Source organism: Cetorhinus maximus, chromosome 14 (genome assembly GCF_964194155.1).
Source record: "Cetorhinus maximus chromosome 14, sCetMax3.hap1.1, whole genome shotgun sequence".
In the NCBI taxonomy this organism is placed as follows: Eukaryota; Metazoa; Chordata; class Chondrichthyes; order Lamniformes; family Cetorhinidae; genus Cetorhinus; species Cetorhinus maximus.
In genome coordinates, this window is record NC_135892.1 from 50173601 (window position 1) to 50189264 (window position 15664).

Consider the following 15664-nt stretch of genomic DNA (forward strand, 5'->3'; position numbering starts at 1 on the left):
TTGCGTTGAGCTTCACTGGAACAATGCAGCAGGCCAAGGACGGACATGTGGGCATGAGAGCAGGGTGGAGTGTTGAAATGGCAAGCGACAGGGAGGTCTGGGTAATGCTTGCGGACAGACCGAAGGTGTTATAGATTTTTCTTTTCCCACCTATTTCCATTATTTTTAAATGTATTTCCATCCATTGTTTTATCTCTACCTTTTAACCTTTTTTGATTCCTTCACCCCACTCCACTCCCATTAGGGCTATCTGTACCTTGTCCTGCTTTCTACCCTTAATTAGCACATTCCTTAGATAATATCACCACCTTCAACACCTCTTTGTCCTTTTGTCTGTGACATCTTTTGGTTATCTCCACCTATCACTGGCCCTCTATCCAGCTCTACTTGTTCCCCACCCCACCCCACCCAACCTCTTAAACCAGCTTATATTTCATCTCTCTTCTATTTTTACTTAATTCTGTTGAAGGGTGATTCGGATTCGAAACATTAACTGTGTTCCTCTCCGCAGATGCTGCCAGACCTGCTGAGTTTTTCCAGGTATTGTTGTTTTTGTTTTGGATTTCCAGCATCTGCAGTTTTTTGCTTTGATCTTAGGTGTTTGGTGAATATCTAGTAAGTATCTGGTAAGGTCTATTCTATTCCTAAGGTTTAAAATTGCAAATGAGCTGGTGGTAAGGTTAATAAAATATATAAAAAAGGAAAATAACTAATTGAATAAAATAGTTAAGTGGTTAATTAAAAAATATTAAAGTTGGCAGAACAGATGATGTGTCAAGACTGCCGCATGTGGGAGCTCCTGGATGCATTGTGATCCGGACAAACATGTCTGCAGTAAGTGTTTGTGGCTTGAGGAGCTTCTGCTCCATTGAGTTGGAGGCCAAGCAGCGGACATTGCGATGCATTGGAGAAAAGGAAAGTTACATGGGCACTTTGTATCAGGAGGCAGTCACATTCCTTAGGATATGGTCTTCTGATTTGGTTAGTGATCCAGGACAGGGGTGCGCGACTGCAAGTGAGGCAGGTAAGGGGACCCAGAGGGCAGGGGTGCAAAAGCAACAGCCTTTGCCATTGTCCAATACGTTTGAGATTTTTTTCAGCTTTTTTGTGTGAAAGTGGGGGGCTGCAAGGTAGATGAACTGACTGGCCATGATACAGGAAGCCATTCAAGTGGGGGGAGCAAAAAGGAATGTAGTGGCTGTATGGGACAGTATAGTGAGGGGAATTGACACTGTTCTCTGCACCAAATAGCGAGAGTCCCAAATGCTGTATTGCCTGCCTGGTGCCAGGGTTCAGGACATATGCTCAGGTCTGGGAAGGAACTTGGAGCAGGGGGGGGGGTGGGATCCAGTTGTCATGGTCCACGTAGGTACCAACAACATAGGCAGGGCAGTTAAAGAGGTTCTGCATAGTCAGTAGTTTTTGTTTTTTGTTTATTATTCATTCACAGGATGTGCGCTTCGCTGGTCAGCAGTTATTGCCCATCCCTAGCTGCCCTTGAGAAGGTGGTAGTGAGCTGTCTTCTTGAACTGCTACAGTCCAGGTAATGTGGGTATACCCACAGTGCTGTTAGGAAGGGCGTTCCAGGATTTTGACTCAGCAAATGTGAAAGAACGGTGATATATTTTCAAGTTAGGATGGTGAGTGATTTGGAGGGGAACTTCCAGGTGGTGGTGTTCCCATGTATTTACTGCCCTTGTCCTTCTAGATGATAGTGGTCGTGGTTTTGGAAGGTGCTGTCAAAGGAGTCTTGGTGAATTCCTGCAATGCACCTTGTAGATGGTACACACTGCTGCTACTGTGCGTCGGTGGAGAAAATGAATGTTTGTGGATGTGGTGCCAATCAAATGGGCTGCTTTGTCCTGGACGTTGTTAAGCTTCCTGGGTGTTGTGGGAGCTGCACTCATCCAGGAAAGTGGGCAGTATTCCATCACACTGCTGACTTGTACCTTGTAGATGGTGGACAGGCTTTGGGGAGTCAGGAAGTGGGTTACTCATCACATGATTCCTAGCCTTTGATCTGCTCTTGTAGCCACGTATTTATATGACTAGTCCAGTTCAGTTTCTGATCAATGGTAACCCCCAGGATGTTGATAGTGGGAGATTCTGTGATGGTAATGCCATTGAACATCAAGGGCAATGGTTGGATTCACTCTTGTTGGAGATGGTCATTGACTGGAACTTGTGTGGTGCGAATGTTACTTGCCATTTGTCAGCCCAAGCCTGGGTATTGTCCAGGTCTTGCTGCATTTGGGCATGGATTGCTTCAGTATCTGAGTCGTCATGAACGGTGAACACTGTGCAATATTAGCGAACATCCCCACTTCTGACCTTATGATGGAAGGTCATTGATGAAGCAGCTGAAGATGGTTGGGCCGAGGACACTACCCTGAGGAACTCCTGTGGTGATGTCCTGGAGCTGAGATGACTGCCCCCCCAGCAACCACAACCATTTTCCCTTGTGCTAAGTATGACTCCAACCAGTGCAGAGTTTTCCTCCGATTCCCATTGACTCCAGTTTTGCTAGGGCTCCTTGATGCCACATTCAGTCAAACGTGGCCTTGTATGTCAAGGGCAGTCACTCTTACCTCACCTTGGGCGTTCAGCTCTTTTGTCCATGTTTGAACCAAGGCTGTAATGAGGTCAGTAGCTGAGTGGCCCTGGTGGAACCCAAACTGGGCATCAGCAGGTTATTGCTAAGCAAGTGCTGCTTGATAGCACTGTTGATGAACCCTTCCATTACTTTACTGATGATGGAGAGTAGACTGATGGGGCGGTAATTGGCTGGGTGGGATTTGTCCTGCTTTTTGTGTACAGGACATACCTGGGCAATTTTCCAGAGCTGGGTAGATGCCAGTGTTGTAGCTGTCGTGGAACAGTTTGGCTAGGGGGCGTGGCAAGTTCTGGAGCACAAGTCTTCAGTATTATTGCCGGAATATTGTCAGAGCCCATAGCCTTTGCAGTATCCAATGCCCTCAGCTGTTTCTTGATATTATATGGAGTGAATCAAATTGGCTGAGGACTGGCATCTGTGATGCTGGGGACCTCCTGAGGAGGCCGAGATTGATTATCCACTTGGCACTTCTGGCTGAAGATTGTGACAAATGCTTCAGCCTTATCTTATGCACTGATGTGCTGGGTTCCTCCATCATTGAGGATGGGCATATTTGTGGAGCCTCCTCCAGTGAGTTGTTTAATTGTCCATCACCATTCACGGATGGATGTGGCAGGACTGCAGAGCTTATTAATGATCCGCTGGTTGAGGGATCGCTTAGCTCTGTTTATCACTTGTTGCTTATGCTGTTTGGCATGCAAGTAGTAGTAGAAGTTAAAACTTCACCAAGTTGACACCTCATTTTTAGATATGCCTGATGCTGCTCCTGGCATACCTTCCTGTACTCTTCATTGAACCGGGGCTGATGCCCTGGCTTAATGGTAATGGTAGGGTGGGGAAATGCCGGGCCATGTGGTTACGGATTATGTTTGAGTACAATTCTGCTGCTGCTGACGGCCCACAGCGCCTCATGGATGCCCAGTCTTGAGTTGCTAGATCTGTTCTAAATCTATTCCATTTAGCACGGTGGTAGTGTCACACAACACGATGGCGGGTATCCTCAATGTGAAGGAAGAACTTCGTCTCCACAACGATACAGTCATGGGCAGATGCATCTGCAGCAGGCAGGTTGGTGAGAATGAGGACAAGTATGTTTTTCCCTTGTTGGTTCCCCACCACCTGCCACAGAGCCAGGCTAGCAGCTATGTCATTTAGGACTCGGCCAACTTGGTCAGTAGTGGTGCTACCGAACCACTCGGTGATGTACATTGAAGGCCTCCACCCAGAGTACATTCTGCGTCAAAGGAGGACTTTGCAGGGTCATCTTTGTGTTTTCCGGTGCCTAGGTTGATGGTGATACATCCAGTTTCATTCATTATTTGTAACAGCTTGATACAACTGAGTGGCTTGCTAAGCCAAATGCCTTAAGAGGCACTTAAGAGTCAACCACATTGCTATAGGACGACAGATTTCCTTCTCTAAGGGACGTTAGTTTTTTACAACTATTGACAATGGTTTCATAGACTTTAATTCCACATTTTTATTGAATTCAAATTCCACCATCTGCTGTGTCGGGATTTGAACCCGGGTCCTCAGAGCATTACGCTAAGTCTCTGGATTACTAGTCCAGCAACAATACCGCTACGCCATCACTTCCCTGTGAGGAAGGTAGGCACCAAATTAAGAAGCAGAACCTCAAAGGTGATAGCCACGTGCAAATTGGCATTGAGCATAGATGATTAAAGAAATGAATACGTGGCTCAAAGACTGGTGTTGAAGAAGTGGTTCTAGTTCTTGGGGACTGACAGCAGTACTGAGGAAAGTGGGGACTGTAACGTTGGGTTGGTTTACACCTAATTTGTGCTGAGACCAGTGTTCTAGAAAGTTGCATAACCAGGGAAGTAGAGAGGATTTTAAACTAAATAGTGGGGGCAAGGGATCAAATTTGGGAAGATGTGGTAAATCAAAGAGTAAAGACAAAGCAAGAGAGAAAGGTAATAATATGCAAATTGATAAACAGACCATGACAGGAAGGGACGGAGAGTACAAATCTAAGAGTAAATCAGATAAGACTAGAGGTTACAAAATAATAAAAGGACAAAACTAAAGGCTGTGTATCTGAATGCACGTAGCATTCGAAACAAAACAGATGAATTGATAGTTCAAATAGAAATTAATAAGTGCGATCTGATAGCCATCACAGAGACATAGCTGCAGGATGACATAGATTGGGACCTGAATATTGAAGGGTATATGACATTTAGGAAGGATAGGAAGCTAGGAAAAGGTGTAAGGGTGGCTCTGTTAATTAATGATAGTATTAGCACAATAGAGAGGGATGACCTAAGTTCAGGAAACCGAGATGTAGAAGTGGTTTGGGTAGAGATGAGAAATGAAGGCGGCAAGAAGTCACTTGTGGGAGTGGTGTACAGGCCCCGTAACAGCACCCACATGGTAGGACGGATTATAGAGGAAGAAATAATGGGAGCTTGTCAGAAAGGTACGGCGATAATCATTGGTGATTTTAATCTACACGTAGACTCAAAAAATCAGATGGGCAAAGGTAGCCTAGATGAGGAGTTCATAGAATGTTTTCAGCATAGTTTGTTGGAACAGCACATTCTGGAGCCAACCAGACAACAGGCTATAGTAGACCCAGTATTGTGGAACGAGATAGGATTAATTTATGATCTCATAGTGAAGGCACCCCAAGGCAGCAGTGATGATAATATGATTGAATTTTACATTCAGTTTGACAGAGAGAAGAATGGGTCCAAGACTAATGTTTTAAACTTAAATGAGGGCAATTATCAGGGCATGAAAGCAGAGCTAGCTAAAGTGAACTGGCAAATTAGGTTCAGGGACAGGTCAATAGAGACGCAGTGGCAAACATTTAAAGGGGTACTTTAGAATATACAGAGTATATACATTCCAATGAGAAAGAAAAATTCTAAGGGGAGAACCCACAAGCGGAGGTTAACTAAAAAAAATTAAAGATGGTATCAAACTTAAAGAAAAAGCATATAATTGCGCAAGGATGTGCGGCAGAATATAAAAGACAGCAAAGAATGAATAAAAGATTAATAAGGAGGGAAAAAATATAGTACGAGAGAAAGCTAGCTAGAAATATAAAGACAGATAGTAAGAGTTTCTAAAGATATTTAAAAATTATAAGAATTAACAAAGTGAGCATTGGTTCTATAGAGAGCAAATCTAGTGAATTAATAATGGAAAATAAAGAGATGGCCGATGAATTGAACAGGTATTTTACATTGGTTTTCACTATAGAGGATACACATATAGCTACTTCTGGGATGTTACATCAGGAAATGGAAGAAAGGGAGGAACACAAGAAAATTACAATCACCAGGGAAAGTTCGACTGAGCAAATTATTGGAGCTGCAGGGTGACAAGTCTCCGGGCCCTGATGGACTTCATCCTAGGGTCTTAAAAGAAGTGGCTAGTGAGATAATTGGTTTTAATTTTTCAAAATTCCCTAGATTCGGGGAAGGTTCCATTAGATTGGAAAATAGCGAATATAACTCCTTTATTCAAAAAAGGAGACAGAAAGCAGGAAACTACAGGCCAGTTAGCTTAACATCTGTCATAGGGAAAATGTTAGAACCTATTATTAAAGAAGTTATAGGAGGGCACTTAGATAAATTCAAGGTGATCAGGCAGGTCAAAAAAGTGAGAAGCAAGATACCTTCAAAGAAGAGATATATTAAAGTACAAATAATATTTATAAGGTTAAAAAGGGTGGCATTGATGTATAACTGTTTAAAAGTACAGTGGATAAATAGAGATAAAAGCCAAACTAAATCTTAAAAGGCAGCCATAAAGTTTGTATTAATAATATTCACGAGAAAGTTAATGGGGAGGTGAAAAGGGAAAGTAGAATGGAAACAAGAAAATATTAAAACTATCTGATAATATAAAAGTAAATAATAAGAGCTTTTGCAAGCATATAAAAAGTAAACGATTGCCAGGGCATGGAACCATTTCAGGAGTAAGTCTAATTGCAGAGGATCAAGGCACGGAAAAGATATTTGTTTTGTTTTTAGCAAATGGTGATATTGAGAATTTAGGTACATCACAGGAGGATATGGAACATCCATTAGAGGCAATAATAGCAAACAAATTAGTTCAACAAGAAACAAGAATATAGAGACCAGAGGAAAAATGCAATGAAAAATGTATACAAAATACCATTATAGAAATATCAGGTCATATTTGTTAAAATAACTGAAAGGCTAATGGCATTCATTGTTATTTACACGTAAATGGTGCAAAATTTCAAGTGTAAAACAGATGCATCATTAAAAGCCAATGTCCAAAAATCGCTGTCAGAGTTTCATTGTTCTACCCTTAATATTGCAAAATAGTATTTTGCTGCTTACCTCACTGCTAATATGAAGTTTGTAAGATTGTTATATTTGGGGCTGTCACTTTAATTTAAGGTGAAATGGAGGAATGAAGGGGGTCATGTGACATGTTCTAAATTCTGCCTCACAAGAAGCTTTGGATAATAAAAACTGAAAATGCTGGAAATACTCAATAGGTCTGGCAGCATTTGTAGAGATAGAAACAGAGTAAACATAGAGTTGAATATGACTCTCCTTTGGAAATAAAGGTAGGTCGAACTTAGTTGGCTTGATTGTTAAAGGGGGGACCCAGGTTGACTTACTGAGAAGGTGGTGCAAGATATTTATACCTGTAAACAAGCAGCAGAGCAGCTGTGCTGACTTTTACCCCCAGATTTTCATGTCTCCGACTGTGTTGTAATGAAGGCGCGTGGGGGGAGAATTAAAAATGGCAGGGATCCGGCCCCCATTCCCAGCACCCCCAATTTTCAGTGGCATGGGATAAGGATGCGGACTTGCTACCCGCAGCCAGCTTCATTGTAGGGGAAGGCATCTCCTAGCCCTCCTCAAGTTGAGGAGTTTGGCCAGTTTCTCCTTGACTTGTGGTTCACACTGCCTCAGAGGAGTTGTGAACCATAGTCTGGATTCTGGAAATTTTTGAAAGGTAAGGTCAAAAGGCTTTACCCATACCCCCTTCCTGCCAATTCATGCACTCCCCCGCCACCCCAATGGCCCTTCATCCCCTCCATGTCAACTCATGCAACTTCCATGTCCATTCAACTATTATACACTCTACGCAGAACCAATTAACCCTATAATAACAATAGCATGTGTGTAACTCCTTTAAAAAAAACATCCATTCATAATTTTCTCAGGAAAAAACTCACTGTTGCTCCAACCCTATAAAAGAGTCAATCAACCATATTAAAGTATTAATCACAGGAGCTATAAGCACTTCACACCTCTACCTTGTGCAAATAAACACTGAGCATTTGACAATACAGATCACAGAAAAAATAAATATCATAAAGCTGTCAATCAGACAAAGTTTTCCCTTCTCCCTAGCTGTGGCAACAAAGTAAAACCTCTTATGGGAGTCAGGGCTGTCGGCCAAACTACATTTTCCATACTGCACCTACTCCCACTGCAACCCGCCCAATCCCCAACCCTCAGAGCAAAAATTGGATCTGAGGGACATTTTCTTTGAGGTGGGTCTGCCAGTCAGGAAATTTCCTGACTGTAGCTACCCATCACAAAGAAAAAAATTTAGGCCTTAGTCTCCAAGTCTCAAAGGGTCGTGTTAGGAATGTCCAGTTTTGTAAATGGTTATACTTTAAACTATCTGTTTAATTCCATGAGAGAATGGACTTGGGGTCTAGCTAATCAGCATTTCTACCTGGGTATGAGGCCCATTTAATTCACATGGAAGTGGCCTTTGAGAGAGGAAAAGACCATAGTAAAGTTATCACTGAACCCGCCAGAGACAGGTCAGTTGGTGAGGGTGAGTGAGAAACGAGGCAGAGGCAGCCAGTCTCTCTGGTTCAACTTGCAGAATGCAGGTGGGAGCTCTCACTCTGATTGAAGAGACTAAGTTGAGTATTTAAATGAGGCTGGAAGAGCTGCCTAGCTTTGGCTAGAGGAAGGATTCTCCAGGGTAAGTTATCCGGCTGGAACAGGAGAAAGGAAGCAAGCCATCGGGGGCTGAGAATAGCTTTGGACTGGTTCCTGGAGAATGGAGTCTCCATTTATGGGATGAAGTATAACCATGGAGGGGAGTTTTTGCTCTTTTAAAAAGTTAAAAGGGGGTATCTGTAGTTTAAATCATAAGTTGCCTAGTGTTTAGACAATGTTGCTTTTAGCTTGTTTATTACAGTAAAGTCTTAAAACTTCAAATCTTGTCATATGATCCTTCCAATCAGTCAGTGGAATTTCAAATATCTTTTTAATAGTTATAGGTCTCTACGGGGATTGTAATAAATTGTGGGGGTTGGGGGCTTTTGCAGGATTGTGAATCAACAGGCTGAGATGAGTGCTGGGACATGCCAGAGTTTAAACGAACAAGATTTCACAATGACTTTTGCTATATTCACTGAAAAAGTAACATGGCTATGTATAAAAGGAAAAATGTGGATGCTGGAAATCCAAAACAAAAATAAAAATAAAAATACCTGGAAAAACTCAGCAGGTCTGGCAGCATCTGCGGAGAGGAACACTGTTAACGTTTCGAGTCCGTATGACTCTTCAACAGAACTAAGTAAAAATAGAAGAGAGGTGAAATATAAGCTGGGTTAAGGGAAGGTGGGACAAGTAGAGCTGGATAGAGGGCCAGTGATAGGTAGAGATAGCCAAAAGATGTCATAGACAAAAGGACAAAGAGGTGTTGAAGGGTGGTGATATTATCTAAGGAATGTCCTAATTAAGAGTAGAAAGCAAGACAAGCAAGGTACAGACAGCCCCTAGTGGGGGTGGGGTGGGGTGAAGGAATCAAAAAAGGCTAAAAGGTAGAGATAAAACAATGGATGGAAATACATTTAAAAATAATAGAAATATATGGGAAAAGAAAAATCTATATAAATTATTGGGAAAAAAAGGGGGGGGGGATCGGAAAGTGGGTGGGGATGGAGGATAGAGTTCATGATCTAAAATTGTTGAACTCAATATTCAGTCTGGAAGGCTGTAAAGTGCCTAGACGGAAGGTGAGGTGCTGTTCCTCCAGTTTGCGTTGAGCTTCACTGGAACAATGCAGCAGGCCAAGGACAGACACGTGGGCATGAGAGCAGGGTGGAGTGTTGAAATGGCAAGCGACAGGGAGGTCTGGGTAATGCTTGCGGACAGACCGAAGGTGTTCTGCTATGTATATGGCTATGTATATTGTGGAAGCGTTCCTCGAAAGAGACGACCTGTCTTTGAATGTCTTACAACAATTAACAGTAATTTGAAGGCGATAGCAGAGAAGCTGGAAATAGATTTAAAACTAGACTCTAAGGTGGCAGAAATTGTTGAGGTGCTGGCTCAACATCTAAACCTTGAGGCAGAAAAGACTAATCCACATAGCATTCCAGTTGAGTTGGCTAGAATTCAGTTACAAATGGAGCAACTGGAATTGGAAAGAGATAGAGAAAAGCAAAAATTTCTGTTAGAGAAAGAGAAATTTTAAAAACAACTTAAACTCAAAAGAGGCAAAAGAGAAAGGGAAATGCGAAAACTTGAATTAGAGTTCCCCAGGGAAGTGGACAGAAAGTTGCAAGGAGTAAAAGTAAAGGAAAACCTTGAATTGCAAAGAGAGGGTGGGGGAAAGCTAGAAAATTTGAACTGGACAGAGAAAGGATTCAATTACGCAAACAGGGAAAAGCAGGAGACTTCACGATGAGTCAGCTTTAACTCTTGGTTTTGATTAAATAAGGAATATTTGCCTAGTGCTTAAAGTCAGCAAAGAAGGAGTTGAAATGCATTTGGTTTCATTTGAGAAAACTGCCACAAAGTTTCAATGGCCTCGTGAAATTCGGACAAGTGTTTTGGTAGGGAAAGCATTGAAGGATTATTTGACACTTTGGATGAACAGTCTGTAGATTATGAATCATAGGAAAATAGGAGGAGTCGGCATTCAGCCCTTCGAGCCTGCTCTGCCATTCAATAAGATCATGGCTGGTCTGGTTGTCGTCTAAACTCTAGTTTGCCATCTGTACTCCATAACCCTCAACTCCCTTGAGAAGGTGGTGGTGAGCCACTTTCTTGAACTGCTGCAGTCCATATGATGTAGGTACACTCAGTGCTCTTAGAAAGGGATTTCCAGGGTTTTAATACAAGTGAAGGAACAGTGATATAGTTCCAATTTAGGATGGTGTTTTTTTGGAGGGGAACTTGCAAGGTTGTGATGTTCTCATGCATCTAATCTTCCCTAGTCCTTCTAGGTGGACTAACTGGAGTACTGGGCACCATGCTTTAGAAATGATGTAAAGGCATTAGAGAGGGCGCAGAAAGGATTTATGAGAATGGTTCTAGGAATGAGGATTTTCAATTAAGTAGACAGACTGGAGAAGTTGGGACTGTTCTACTTGGAAAAAAGGTTAAGAGGCTTGTTAGAGGTATTCAAAGTCATGAGGGGTCTGGACAGAGTAGATAAGGAGAAAACATTACCATTGGTGGAAGGATCGAGAACCAGAGGGCACAGGTTTAAGGTAATTGGCAAAAGAAGCAATGGCGACATGAGGAAAAACATTTTCACGCAGTGAATGATTAAGATCTGGAATGTACTGCCTGAGGGTGGGATGGAGGCCAGGTCAATTGAGGCTTTCAAAAGGGAATTGGTCACTATCTGAAAAGGAAAAAAATTGCAGGGCTACAGGGAAAAGGCAGGGGTGTGGCACTTGGCGAATTGCTCCTTCAGAGGGTCAGCATAGACACAATGGGCTGAATGGCACTTTTTGTACTGTAACCATTCTATGATGATTGTGGAGTCTCATCCCTTCAGGTATTGTCATAGGAGATTTAATTTTTTTTAAAAATTTACTATTTCTTTGTTTCTCTTATTCAAACTTTTATACCCTTTCTATACCTGATTTGGCATTGAACTCACCTACTCAACTTCACACTTTCTTTTCAGTCTTTTCATTGCTTGTTTCGCAATCCTTCAATCTAATTGGTTAAGGAGATGCACAATTGGCTGTCTAGTTCACTAAGGTCCGATATGCCCTTTTTCTCATACTGCGCTGTCTTCACCTCACATTTTCAGCAAGGGCAGGTATAACTAATGGCAGATGCTTTTAGACACCTTAAAATTATGAATTGTTCTGATTGACTTCCAAAAGTAAAAATTGTCTGAGTTGAGGGGTCAGCAATTTAAAATTACCAGTGTGTGAGGAAAAGGGGGAGGATAAATGCCTTCAGACAACTTGTGAGAATGGAATCCTTTGCTGCAGCAAGTAGCTGAAGCAGAAACTGTGCAATACAAAATTCAGATCTGTAGCACCATTTCCAGAGACACTACAGAAGCTGGAGGTCTTCCAAGTGGGGCTTGCAGCAATATCCATCCACTTCCAATCTATCAGCACCCCATGCACAGAAGGACACTCCCCTGCGAGCACTGAAAGAATACAGATTTGTGCAGTCCTGACATCACCCAGTCCCACTGATTGAGTTGATGCTTTATTTGCAAACTTGGACTACGCAGGTCCATTCAACGTATTCACTTGTCACTCAACGAAGAATATGCGTACAGCTGCAAGAGAGGCCCAGTACTAGCCTTATTTTTAGGGCCAGGCATGCAACATACAGATAAGATAATGTAGAATAACTTCTACTTTTGTAAAAATTTATGAAGTTGTGTGGTTTTTTTGCCCCATTCATTTTTTGGCATGTGAGTGTCGCTGGCAAGCCTATCTTTTGTTGCTCATCCCTAATTCCCCTTGAGAAAGTGGTGGTGAGCCATCTTTTTGTACTGCTACAATCCATTTGGTGTAAATACACCCATGGGATGTAAATACACCCATGGGAGTGAGTTCCAGGGTTTTGACACAGGGACAAGAGAACAGTGATATAGTTCCAAGTCAGGATGGTGCACAGCTTGGAGGGGAACTTGCAACTGTTGGTGTTCCTGCTGCCCTTGTCCTTCTAGGTGGGACAGGCCACAGATTTGGAAGATACTGTCAAAAGCACCTTGGCAAGCTGAAGTGCATCCTGTAGTTGGCACACACTGCTGCCAGTGCTACAATGGTCAAGGGAGCGAATGTTTAAGATACTGGATGGGATGCCAAGAGGGCTGCTTTGTCCCAGATGATATTGGGCTTCACAAGTGCTGCTGGAGCTGCAAGTGGGAAATTTTCCATTACATTCCTGACTTGTGCCTTTTAGATAGTGAACAGGCTTTGGGGGGCCAAGAGGTGAGTTATTTGCTGCCGAAATCCCAGCCTCTGAGCTGCTCTTGTGGCCATAGTACTTATATGGCAGATCCAGTTAAGTTTCTGATCAATGGTGACATGCAGGATATCGATGTTGGAGGAATTCTGCAATTGTAACACCATTGAATGTCAAGGGAAGATGGTCAGATTCCCTCATGGAGATGGTCATTGCCTTGATCTTGTTTGATGTGAATTTTATTTGCTAGTTATCAGCCAAACCGATGTTGCTGCGACCTCACAGGGGGGACAGAGGATTTGGCAATCCGCCATGGGAGCTGCAGTGCCTCTGGATCAGCAGTATGACAGGGAGATGGAGCAGAGGCTACGGAGAGGGCAAGCTCTCCGCGATGCCCTGTAACAGATTGGAGATTGACTCCTCCATGCTCACCTACAGTGGCAGGAGGCTGTCTGGCAGCCCAACCAATGCACCTAGTACCTTGGCATGCATCTGCATCAGCATTGTACCTCACCCGATCATGGTCCTCATCTGAGTCCCCTGCAGCAGAACTTGTATGCAACCACGCCTTTGGTGAGCTGGAACACAAACTATCCTTTCCCCTTGGCCTGGCTGCAGCCCACTCAGCTTACTGACTCACCATATGCCCCAATTCTACACTTGCCTCCAAGGTACATGGGGCACCAGTATCTGAGCTAGTGACTGCGAGCGTCAGGTCAAAATACAGGGCCTCTTCATAAGCACTGTGCTGTTGCTCTCTTTTCTCCTCCAGGGTGTGCTGTGGTTAGGAGTTGGCAGTTCTTGGATGCCTGAAAGCAGGAAATCAGAAACAGAAGGTTGGGGTGAGAGGAGAAGTAGTTCCATGGTCACACCGCCTGCAGGCTTGCTCATCATGCCAGATGGCAGGGTGAGGGTGAGCTGCGAGTTCAGAAGTGGCATAAAGCATGAACATACTGTCATCCTCAATGTTTTCTGCAATGTCAGATGCCATGAGCTCTATTACAGTCGGACCCATGATGCAGAGAACCATCTCCTCTGTAGGTCTCAGGAAATGCAGACATCCTTAGCGCCTTCTGGTTCTGCTATGCTTCCTTCTATTGTGTGCCACCTTATCTTGCAAGAGAGGACAAAAGGTCAATGATTGTGGTGCATTGTGTTTAGGTGACGGGCTATCACAGTTGAATAGTTGAAGGCATGTGGAAGCAGGGGGAGCTGGGTTTGAGGCTGTCATTATTGAAATGTGCAAGGGTGAGATGGAGTATCTGGATGTTAGGCATGAATCTGGAGTGCCAGGACTGCTAATGGAGGTGTTGGCATTGAGCAGCATGAGGTATTGGTAGTGTGGTGGGTATCATGTGTAGATGTATTTGTGACGTTGACCACCCATGAGGTCATCAGATTTCTTGTGGCTCTGCTGCCAGGTTCTTGGGACCAGAATCTGAGAATTGCTGGCCACCTGTTCCCAAGCTCAGAGTGGTCCTTGAGGGTCTCCTGCCCCTCAAGGAACGATGGTGTCTGTTCTTGTCTCTTTTAGTTACTAGGGCCTCCAGTGCCACATCCATGAATGCAAGAGCCCTCTCTCTGCCCACATGTCCTATTTTCATTCTTCAGAATTACAGCAATAGCATTCAGCAACAGCCCTCTCTGACTCAATGCAGTTCCCTTTTAAGAAAGACAGATTACCCTTAAAAAGGGCAGGCTAGCTGCACCATATGCTATCACCACAATCTGCTCAGTCTCCTGCTGAGCACTCAGGCAGCCAGCAGCGTAGGCCCTGTTCAGACCAACACTATAATCAAATGAATGAGGTCCTACCTCCATGGCAACGACCCCAGGCAGGTCATGAATTGCGACCACGAAAAATAGCACAGACCAATTTCTGGTCATGCATTTTAAGGAGAAGCAGGATACAGTACATATTGAAAGTAGACTTAGATACGAGATAACACAGCTGGCATGAATAACTGGGCTCCTCCTGTGCTGTAAACTTCTATGGCTTCATATAGTTCTAGTGTTATATTACATATTACTTGCATTTTTTGTCTAGTCTTCATACTTACTGTATTTGTTTGAAGAGGATCAAACCGTAGTATTTTCTGCTTACAGCAAGGGTAGAACCCAATGCCAGGAGTGGATAACTGGCTACTTATCGAAGGATACATCACTTGTTCTGGGTGATACTGGCAGTGGGAGAGTTCCGTGCATTGGAAAACCTGAAACAAATTGAAATGTTAGCAGTAACAATATTAAATAACCATTTTTGTAATAAAGATTTGGGAAAAAAAATTGCTAATTATTTTGACTTTACAAAATAGTAACTCATCTTTTCAATTTACTTCAATTGGAACGCTGCAGTGAATTTAAAGTGCTGTAAGCTGCAGGGCTAAGGGCCGGGTGCAGGAAGGTGGGATTAGAAAGGGCACCTGGATGTCCTCGTGCTGGCCAAGATGGGCCAAATGGCCTCCTTCTGTGCTGTAACTTTTCTATGGTTCTATGGTTCTAATTCATTAGCATATAAAACAGAAAAGTCAGAGTAAACTAAGCAATTTAAAAAAGTCAGCAAATGTACAGCAAGCTATGAGAGGCCGAGTAAATTGGTTCTATACTTTTTGAAGTTTAAAAGAATGAGGGGTATCTTATTGAAACATTCAAGATTATGAAGGGGCACCATGGTGAAGGATGCCATTCAAGTGGGTACAGCAAAGAGGAATGTGGTAGTGATAGGGGACAGTATAGTCAGGGGATAGATACTGTTTTCTGCAGCCGCAAAAGGGAACTCCGAAGGTTGTGTTGCCTGCCCAGTGCCAGGGTTAAGGACATCTCCTAAGAGCTAGAGAGGAACTTGAAGTAGGAGAGGGGGTTCCAGTTGTCATGGTCCATGTGGGAACCAACG

The 15664-nt window shown here is 43.2% G+C and overlaps 1 protein-coding gene across 7 annotated transcripts in view; it reads right to left on the reverse strand.

The window, feature by feature from the left end:
* The window catches only part of sanbr (SANT and BTB domain regulator of CSR), a 144530-nt gene that overhangs the window by 69964 nt on the left and 58902 nt on the right, over positions 1 to 15664 (reverse strand). For all 7 annotated transcript variants that reach the window (XR_013578679.1, XR_013578678.1, XM_078556895.1 and 4 more), the window contains one exon: positions 14832 to 14984. Coding sequence is in view for 5 of the 7 variants with exons in the window: in XM_078556895.1 (XP_078413021.1) it covers positions 14832 to 14984 (153 nt within the window). In the remaining 2 variants the exon portion in view is untranslated. The remainder of the gene's footprint in view (positions 1 to 14831; positions 14985 to 15664) is intronic.